This window comes from Macaca thibetana, chromosome 11 (genome assembly GCF_024542745.1).
Source record: "Macaca thibetana thibetana isolate TM-01 chromosome 11, ASM2454274v1, whole genome shotgun sequence".
In the NCBI taxonomy this organism is placed as follows: Eukaryota; Metazoa; Chordata; class Mammalia; order Primates; family Cercopithecidae; genus Macaca; species Macaca thibetana.
Genome location: NC_065588.1, coordinates 79948240 through 79959137, shown reverse-complemented (window position 1 = coordinate 79959137; position 10898 = coordinate 79948240). Strand labels below are relative to the sequence as shown.

Genomic DNA, 10898 nt, shown 5'->3' with positions numbered 1-10898 from the left:
ATTGGATAACTCTATGTTCTGTCCTCAGGTTTTCTCACCTTTTCCTCTGTTTGATTAAGTTTGCAGTTCAAGCTTTTTAATGAATTTTTCAGTTCTATTACTGTATACTTCTAGGATTTTTAGAATTTTAATTTTTTTTGTCTAAATTTCCATGTTTTTTATGAATTGTTTTCCAATTTTCATTGTTTTCTATTCATATTTTCTTGTGATTTCCTAAATGTCTTTAAAAGATTCTTCTGAATTCTCTTTCCAACTTTTCATAGATCTTCATTTAGTCTGGGCCCATTGCTATGTTAGTTTATTTTGGTGGTGTACTATTTCTCTGAGTTTTCGGTCCTTGAAACTTTACATTTGCACCTGCTCATCTGAGGAAATATCCACTTCTTACAGTTTTTGCAATTGCTTTTTGGTGTAATAACTTTAATTCTTAGTATCAGAACTTAAACACTGGCCAGTTGTTTCTTCCCATTCTGGGGAAAACTTACAGTGAGCATTGAAACTAAAACATTACACTGAAACTAATTTGTTGTCTTGCCATTATTTAGGAAAGACTTACAGTGAATATCAAAACCTAAACACTGCTTCAAAACTATATTGCTGCCTGCCATTGTTTCCCAGTCTGAGGAAGACTTAAGCATGACACCAAAACTTAATTTCTAACTTTGAATTGTTTCTGGGCCAGAAAAAGCCTCCACATGAACACTTGAGTGGAAAATATGGCCAGGGATTTAGGCCTTCCCATGGATTTGCCCCAAACAGCACAATGGTACCAGCCAATCTTGTCAAAATGGTGTCCGTCCTGATCAAAGTGCAGAGTAGCCATCAATTTCCATGTTCTAGTCACTGTTATTTGTTCTCAATTCACCCCAGCTGGCTTATTCTTCCTGGCACTCCCTATGATACTTGTAGGGTGGAACTAGAGTGGGCTTCCTTCAAAGATTTCCAAACCAGCAGGGGGACTAAATGTTGATTCTAATTTCCTTCTCTCACCTCAGAAACCACAGGTCTAGGGAAGCTGTTAGTTGTGGCATGCCAGCTCCAGGAAGAGGCAGTGCAGTCTAAAATGACTGTTTCTTTTATTGGTCACAGCTTCTCTTAATTCTGTGGGCTCAGGCTTATCCACTTCTCCCCTAAGTACTGGCAGACTTAAGAGTATTTTTAATCTTTGAATAGTTTCTAATTCTGTGGAGATAGAGATGCTGGGGCATCTGCTATTCTGATTCAGCAAGTGTTAGAGCTGTGTATCGCTGATCTCCAGAGTGATGTTAATGCTGCGTGTCAATGGACCACATTTTGAGTATAGAACCAATAACGCAAACTCCAGTTTCCATTATGGCCCCAAAATAGCATAGTGACATCCATGGTTATATTGTAAATTCTGAATGAAATGAGGTAGACATGAATAGACTTTTGACATATCACCCTGTCTTTAGGGTCAGAGTGTAGCAAAGAGTATTGAGGAACAATAGGAGCAAGAAGACTAATATTGCTGCCAATTATTCTACTTGCTTCATAGCAAAAAAAAAAAAAAAAAAAAAAAAAAGATAGAGACATTTTGAAGTCAACAAGATATGATCTTTTTCTATACTCCATTTAGATTAACATTTGTATCAAACCTAGAAACCAAATTAGGAATTCGTCTTACTATGGTGTAACAACTTAGAGTTATTTATTGATTGCTTAATATGTGCCAGATATTAAGTTTAGCATGTGCCATGTGGGTCATCTCACTTAACCCTGACATCTCCATGGAGTAACCAATTATGCTTCCCTGTAATGCAAAGACAACTGAGGCAGAAAGAGAGGTTAGGTCACTTGTTTAATGCTGCACCAGGAGTGGCATGTAGGATATCTGGAACTACCTAGCCTGATAACACATAAATACAACAATTTCCTCCTATGATGTGCTCATAATAAGTAAAACTGAAACCCTTGTGCCCATTGTATGTGAATTCATGTCACTTTGGGGAGTTAAGGCACTGTTCTCAAAATTCCATGTCAAATTAATTCTTAAGATAATATTCCGTAGAAAAGAACAAAATCTTAAAGGATCAGGAGCCAGGGCAGAGAGGCTAAAAATGTGTATTGAAGCTTATAGAAGTTATTTTGTGTATTGAAATATACAAATTTATGTTTTCTTTTTTCCTGACTTTTACTTTGCTTACCATTTTATGTGTTCACTCTAGTTTTATTATATACATTTTTTTTATCACTCTTGCAAAAGACAGGATATATATAAAGACAAAAGCAATTAATTAAATGCACATTTTTGCCCATACACAATGAGCAATTTATTCGGAAATTGGAGGATGACAACCAAGTAACTCTCTGAATTAAAAATATTGACAGTGTCTCTTGTACATGTTCTAGTCCTGCTGGTGTGAATCAAGACATTTATCATATCACAAAGGGACTGATATAAAATGAAAGCTCTGATGTTACTGAGGTTCTTTCCACATTTTCAGTACTTGGAAATATCTCATCCTGTAGAACCAGATTAAATTACACATCTATTTCTTGCCTATCCTGTTAGTGATAGAGGAAAAAAGAAATAATCCTATTTTATTCATTTTCCAAATCCAATCTATGTACTGTCATTAGCCTGAACCAAATTTTTTCCCCTTTTTATGTTTCCTGGAACATAGTGAATGTATCACTTATCTAGGCACCTAATGCTATAATACAGTAGCTTGTATTACCTTTCCCTTGGCCTCCTCATCTCTTCTCCACAGGCTGATTATAAACTAAATGAGAAACAAGTGTGTCATAGCCCTACCTCTTGCTTTACTCAGTGTTATGTTGGTAAGACCTTTTTCTAGATTACGATATGAATCAATATTCTCTGGTTTCTTGCTCAAATGTTTTAGAATAATCCTTCAAAAACACTTTAGGAGTGTTTTGTGGAACAAACTTGATTATTGTCTTTCCCACTTAAATTTCAAAACTCAAACAGTAGGTCTAGGAAAAATGTTTTCATACCAAAGTTTGTTTTTTTTTTCAGTGAGAAAGGGACAGGCTTATTTGACTGTTTATTGCGATTTATGAAATTTGGATACAGTTCATTTCAGTCTTCTCAAATGTGAACCAAAATTGATCTCATTGTTTTTTAGAAAATAATAAATGTCTTAGTGAAGCTTTTAAAAAGTAAATGTGCTTGACATAATATTGAATAAGTAGCAATTTATATTTTAACTGTGAAAGAAAATCTGATCACACTCATCAAGTAATTTTATATTTAACTTATTAAATTTAAATTTCTTTCTAAAATTATTCCATTAACAAAATTAATTGTAAAAACAAAAATCCTTTTCTAAAATACTTAGCACCTAAAGGCAGGTATATTTACAAATGTTACGTTTCCCCTTTAAATCCTCAAAACTCTAAAATGAAGGAAAGATTGAATATTGGTCAACTTGTTAAAGAACTCAGTTCTGCATTACTACTTTGAAAAGTTTTGAAGGGATATTGGCTCATTTTAAAGCAAGTATTCAATTTCCTGTATGATTGCAGTTTCTAAATGAGTACTGCAAACAGCTAACATTATCACTGTGTTTAGGAAAAGAAAAAAAAAGATGCTTGTCAACTTCATTGTCCAACTCTTAGTAGTTTGTACGCTACTCTAAAGTACTTTAATACATGCTGAACAGCGGAGTGTAATAGTTCCTGGTTTACATCTCAAGCAGGTTAATAGGTCTTCAGACTTCATTTAGCACCACATTTTCAGACCATCATAAGTTTTAAACTCACTTCCATGCTGACAGCTTAATGTTCAAATAAGCAAGGATTTAACTTACTTTTAACTTCTAAACCTTAGGACCTCTCACTTAGAGCTATAAAATTGACATTTCAGCATGGATATTTTTCATGATGTATCTTTCAAACTTGCACATACTACAATTTCTAAAACAGCTGTCCATGTTTACATTAAAGGCCTTTCAAAACATTTTTTTTTCTTTTGGATGCTATTTGTGCAGAAAGGAAAATAAGCAAATCAATTGCTTTTTTCCTTCCTTCCTTCCTTTTCCTCCTATTCTCCTCTTTTTACGATTTTTTCTTTCCTTTTCATTTTCCTTTCTTCTCTTTTCGTTCTTTCAAAACTACTTCACAATAACTTTAGCAATTACTCAAGTGAAGTGGGGAATGCCAGAAGTTTAAATCTGCACTCTGCCTATAATTCTTGTCAGGGTTTCACATGCATATATCAGAAGTGAAATGTTCTATACATCATGTTAACCACCTAGAGGTCAAAGAACTAAATCATTGCATTCATGAAAGTGAAATGGTGTGCTTTCCAACTGCCATTACTATTGGAGACTCTCGCCTCCAATTACCAAAGTGACCTTCAAATCTGAATTGACCACTTTATAGTAAAATTTATTACAACTGACACAATATAAAATTTTTAAAAATAACATGGGTAAGATAGCTGAAAATACAGTAATAACATTTTTAGACTCAATTTTATATTCACTTTTTTTGGTTGGTTGACTTTTTCCTGATTCTTTATATTACATTTGACAATATACTGCTAATATACTGTTTATAGGATTGTACCTCGGTTTAAATGTGTAAACTTTAAAAATTTCTTAATATAGATTCATGGATGTGCAAGGACTCAACTTTTGTAGAGAAACATTCTAAGACACATTAATATCCCACATGTTATTAACATGGGGTGAGGGGATCACTGTTTAGACAATGAAATATTATCAGTGCTCTATAATACTAATTTGGAACTCCTTTAATACCATTCCAAGATGTCAATAAGAAGTAAAATCTAATAATTACCAGTAATATCTTATCTGCTAGAAATATGAACATTCAATAGTATATCTGCTATAAGACAACACTAAGCTCTTCCCAAGTGCTTTACTATTAACTTCTCAAAATAACCCAGGTTTTATTAAGGAAAAATATATTCCAGAAAAATAAGGTAACTTTCAAAATCACATAGCTAGGAACGGACAGAAACTGAAAGCAGGACTGGGCTGTCTGCCTTCAAAATATTTCCACTGTAAGGCATTTATGGATAGTAGGGGGCCTAAAACAATCTGACTCTAGTCTTACTGGTTTTATTTGCAGATGAAGAAAATGAGGTACACAGATGTAACAAGGCTTGACAAAGGTAAAAAAAAAATCATCTCCTTGCCCTATCTCTTAATTTCTTCCCATATCACATTTACTATGAGCTATTCATTTACCTAATGAAAACAAGGGGTCGCTCTCGCCAGGCGTCCTCGTGGAAGTGACATCGTCTTTAAACCCTGCGTGGCAATCCCTGACGCACCGCCGTGATGCCCAGGGAAGACAGGGCGACCTGGAAGTCCAACTACTTCCTTAAGATCATCCAACTATTGGATGATTATCCGAAATGTTTCATCGTGGGAGCGGACAATGTGGGCTCCAAGCAGATGCAGCAGATCCGCATGTCCCTTCGAGGGAAGGCCGTGGTGCTGATGGGCAAGAACACCATGATGCGCAAGGCCATCCGAGGGCACCTGGAAAACAACCCAGCTCTGGAGAAACTGCTGCCTCATATCCGGGGGAATGTGGGCTTTGTGTTCACCAAGGAGGATCTCACTGAGATCAGGGACATGTTGCTGGCCAATAAGGTGCCAGCTGCTGCCCGTGCTGGTGCCATTGCTCCATGTGAAGTCACTGTGCCAGCCCAGAACACTGGACTCGGGCCCGAGAAGACCTCCTTTTTCCAGGCTTTAGGTATCACCACTAAAATCTCCAGGGGCACCATTGAAATCCTGAGTGATGTGCAGCTGATCAAGACTGGAGACAAAGTGGGAGCCAGCGAAGCCACACTGCTGAACATGCTCAACATCTCCCCCTTCTCCTTTGGGCTGGTCATCCAGCAGGTGTTTGACAATGGCAGCATCTACAATCCTGAAGTGCTTGACATCACAGAGGAAAGTCTGCATTCTCACTTCCTGGAGGGTGTCCACAATGTTGCCAGTGTCTGTCTGCAGATTGGCTACCCAACTGTTGCATCAGTACCCCATTCTATCATCAACGGGTACAAACGAGTCCTGGCCTTGTCTGTGGAGACGGATTACACCTTCCCACTTGCTGAAAAGGTCAAGGCCTTCTTGGCTGATCCATCTGCCTTTGTGGCTGCTGCCCCTGTGGCTGCTGCCACCACAGCTGCTCCTGCTGCTGCTGCTGCAGCCCCAGCTAAGGTTGAAGCCAAGGAAGAGTCGGAGGAGTCGGACGAGGATATGGGATTTGGTCTCTTTGACTAATCACCAAAAAGCAACCAACTTAACCAGCTTTATTTGCAAAACAAGGAAATAAAGGCTTACTTCTTTTAAAAAAAAAAAAAAAAAAAAAAAAAAAGAAAACAAGGGGTCATCCAAAGGGCAGTGAAGTTCTAGAGACTGTACACCCAACAAAGTTACATAGAAAACACTTGATACTATGCTGAGAAGCATATTGTAAAATCAATTGTTTCTGAATTATGTTGCTATGGAAATTTACATTGATGCTATTAAGCCTGTGAGTAAATGGAAAATGAGGAAATGTAAAAAAGCCTAACAACTTGTATTTGTTTTTGTATACATTTTATAATTACTTTTCTAGCAGAATTATTGCAGTTCTGGTTTCAAAAGGTCAATATAAAAATGTGCACTTATTTTACTTAAAAAAATAATAAAAACAGAAATAGACTGTCTTGAGATACCTCATTATCTTTCAACTCTATTACATTCTCCTAGTTAACTACTGTTTACAGTTTTATATCCTTACAGAATGTTTAATACATGCAGGTGAACAGATAAAATTATATTGATCAAAAATTGGTGCATGAATTCAATTAAAGGTTTTAAAAGGCAAAAAAGTGTCATAGAGGGACCAATAGAAACACAAAATGAAACAGTGGACTTAAATTAAAATATAAAAGTAATGGGATTAAATGTGAACAGTCTAAATACTTTGTTAAAGACAAAGGTTGTGAACCTCTGTTAAAAACTAAACCCAAATACTTGCAGTTTGAAGGAGTCATATCTGAAACGAGAGGGCACAGAAAGCTTGGCACTAAATATGGGTAACAAACACAAAGTTGAAATAGATAGAGTACATGTAACTTAGTAGATATTTTAAAGACAATTTAAATTTTAAGGAAGTTACTAGAGATGGAGAGGGAGATTTTACAATTATAAAATGTCCAATTATCAGGAAAGATATACTATGTTCAAATTTCTATGCATCGAACAACATAGCCTCTTTTTTTTTTTTTTTTAATTAAAACCTCAGAGGAATATAACAATATATTGACAAATACCCAGCCAAGAAGAAATCTCACATTCTGCAATAGATGAAAGGTGGGGAGAATTCAGGAAAAATATAAAAGGTTTAATTAACATGATTAAAACAGGACACAAGGAGCATATTTAGAATTCTGCCCTCAACAACTGCAGAATAGTATTTTTTTTTTTCCAAGCATACACAAAACACACATACAAAAATCAAACATACTAAAATTGTTAAGTTTATATTCAGGTCTCTACTTTGAGTTTCGATATAATTAACTGTACCTAACTGAGGTTTTGGTTTGTTAACACATACCAATTTAGGAGTATTCATTTCTTCGCAGCCCTATCTCAGCAAGTCACAAACAGCCAAGCTTCAGTCAAAAGTCAGTCAAGTGGCTGGGAGCAGTGGCTCACTCCCGTAATCCCCGCACTTCGGGAGGCCTAGGCGGGTGGATCACAAGATCAGGAGATCAAGAACATCCTGGCTAAGACGGTGAAGCCCCATCTCTACTAAAAACACAACAACAACAAATTAGCCAGGCGTGGTGGCAGGCACCTGTAGTCCCAGCTACTCAGGAGGCTGAGGCAGGAGAATGGCGTGAACCCGGGAGGCAGAGCTTGCAGTGAGCAGAGACTGCACCACTGCACTCCAGCCTGTGCCACAGAGCGAGACTCTGTATCAAAAAAAAAAAAAAAAAAAAAAAAAAAAAAAAAGGCAGAGCTAACTGATCAGACTATACCCAAATAAGGCAAAGGCCTTGCTATAATCAATCAGGCTATTTATATACTTTTGTGTCTGCCTTTAAATACTCCCCATGTTGCAGAGCAGAGCTATCTGAATTTCTTCTGGTTCTGAATGCTGCCTGATCCATGCATCATTCACTATTCAAACTACTGTTAAATTTAAAGGTTGTTTTTGTGTGTGTGTGTGTGAGACGGAGTCTCACTCTGTCGCCCAGGCTGGAGTGCAGTGGCCAGATCTCAGCTCACTGCAAGCTCCGCCTACCGGGTTCACGCCATTCTCCTGCCTCAGCCTCCGGAGTAGCTGGGACTACAGGCGCCAGCCACCACGCCCGGCTAGTTTTTTGTATTTTTTAGTAGAGACGGGGTTTCACCGTGTTAGCCAGGATGGTCTCTATCTCCTGACCTCGTGATCCGCCTGTCTCCGCCTCCCAAAGTGCTGGGATTACAGGCTTGAGCCACCGCGCCCGGCCAAATTTAAATGTATTTTATTTAAAGTTTCTAACACCATGAAATAAGTTTTAACAAATATCAAAGGATTATTAAGTAATATACATGTTTATAAACTCATGTGATTAAATTATAGATATACAGTAAAATGTAACTATGAAAATCATGTGTTTGAAAATTTACACATCTAAGTTAATTGTGGATCAAATAAGCATAATACTTTGAATGAAATTATAATAAAAATGCTACATATATCTTTTGGGTTGCAGAAGGAAAGTTAGTTTTAATAAGATTGGAAGAGAATGAGGCTGAAAATTAAATTAGCTACATTAAAACACTAGAAAGCAATCAGTAAACACATAGGAAGGAAGTAAAAACTTAACTATAGAAATTAAAATAGAAAATAAAATGGAGTGAATAAAAAGCAAAAGTTGATTCTCTAAAAATAAACAATTTCCATAGTTCTGTAAAACTTAATAAAATTAACAAATATTAGGAGTGAAAACAAGAAACAAATCACCATAATTATAGATGGTGCAAGTATTAAGCAGCTAAAAAGCCTTTGTTCTTTCATAAACCAAGATGTATTTTAAAATTAAGAGAATGTAGTACTGGCACAGGAATTACAAATAAACTAACATATAGAAGAAAAAATACTCCACATCTGTCAATGTGTGACATATGACAGACTGCAAAATAGTGCAGAAAACACAGAACAGTTCATTATGAATGATATGTAGCTACTAAAAATAATAAAAACAATCTTTTCTTTTACTATTATGGAAGACCTACAATATCTTAGGTAAGAAAAGGAAGGTACAAAACAATGGTAGATAGAGCAAGGTATGTTTTAGGTAACAGTAGCTGGAGAAAAATATATCTTCATTTGCTTCTGTATGCTTTAAAGTTATATATAAAATAATATACAAGAAACTAGCACCTGTTATTACTTACTGGGGCAGGAAGAAATGGGTAGATCAAAAACTAAATATGTTAAAAACTGGAAAATTGGCACTAGTATAAGAGGATATCCACGTGGGGAAAAAAAAAATCAAACCGGATTCTTAAATAACTGGCCAAACTCAATTCCAAAAAGATTAGAGGCCTCATTGTGAAAGGCAAAGCAATAAAACCTTTAGGAAATGTCAGGAGGACATTTTAATCATCTTACTTTAGGAATAAATTTTTAAATAAAAACAAAATATTGGCCATAAAAGAAAATGTTGATAAATTAGACAACACTGAAACTAATCTTACTTATTCAACGATACCATATTAAAAAGTAAAAATCTATATCATAAGCAATAACTATTTTATAAGATGAGCAAAAAATTAGTATCCAAAATAGATAAATCCTATTCTTTTGTAATTTTAAACAGTTAAATAAAAATTGGGATAATATGTACCAAGGCACTTTACCAAAGAATATGGCAAACATGAATGTTTTCAACCTCAAATGTAAGTTCCATCAACTTTCATGAAAATGACATGGAACAGTTACAACAGATTGGGGAAAAACAAAAGTTTGATATCAAATATTGACAAGGATGGGGGGCAAGATAATTTCTCATGAATATAAATGCAGACATTCACTTTCTAAAACAGTTTATACTTTAAGGTTGCAAGTTCACATGCCTATGACAGTCTCAATGTGTCTTTGAGAGAAATACATGCAAGTACATAACAGAAGGTATGCCCTTTTAAATGACAAACAAGATACAAGAGGATACATATAATGCTTTATTCATTCAATGTTGCAAACAGCCAAATGTAAACTATATAAGAATATATACATGAGTAGTGTAGAATACAATGACTGTCAGTACCGTCTGATGGGACTGATCCCACTCATGCTATGGTGCCTGCAGATCAGCTCACTGCCTCCAAAATTACACTCAATGCTTCTCATCTTCTGCTACCTATGCCCTGAATACTCCCCTTCAAAATTGAATGGGTGTGAACTGTAAAATGAATAAAATGGTGTGAAAGTCATGGTGTGCATTTTTAGAAGCTAGGTCATAAAAGGATTTGGCAGGAAGCTAGCTGCTATGCTGTGAGAACAAATAGCCCTGTGGAGAACCCAACTGTAAAGGAACTAAGATCTCTTACCAATACCTAGCACCATCTCGCCAGTCATGTAAGCAGGCAATTTTGTAAGAGAATCCTCCAGTCTTAGTCAAGTCTTGCTAGTACTTTGCCTTGCCCAACTTCTGAGTACTATGAGAAACCATAGAAGTATTCGAGTAGGCAGATAATCTAGAAAGGAGCGGGAGGGGGAGCCCCTGAAAAAAAGGAGGTCTGGAAAATCTCACATCCCAGAGACCACTCAAAATGTGTGCTAGATATGAGCAGAGAAGAGGAAATACCTTTGTAGAAAGAAACACCCCCTTTAGTTGCCCAGTAATTACTCACTCTGCAGTTAACCTGTCAGAATGGAGTTAGCTACAT

General features: G+C 36.1%; 1 protein-coding gene across 1 annotated transcript; it reads left to right on the top strand.

Annotated features, from left to right (window-relative positions):
- The first annotated feature begins 5216 nt into the window (after positions 1-5216).
- Positions 5217-6317, top strand: LOC126930814 (60S acidic ribosomal protein P0-like). Its single transcript, XM_050748328.1, has one exon. The coding sequence runs from the start codon at positions 5295-5297 to the stop codon at positions 6249-6251; it is 957 nt and encodes a 318-aa protein (XP_050604285.1). The 5' UTR covers positions 5217-5294; the 3' UTR covers positions 6252-6317.
- The last annotated feature ends 4581 nt before the right edge of the window (positions 6318-10898 follow it).

Bases quoted from the DNA above. Each gene is read 5' to 3' on its own strand.
- LOC126930814 (XM_050748328.1), top strand. From the start codon at position 5,295: ATGCCCAGGGAAGACAGGGCGACCTGGAAGTCCAACTACTTCCTTAAG.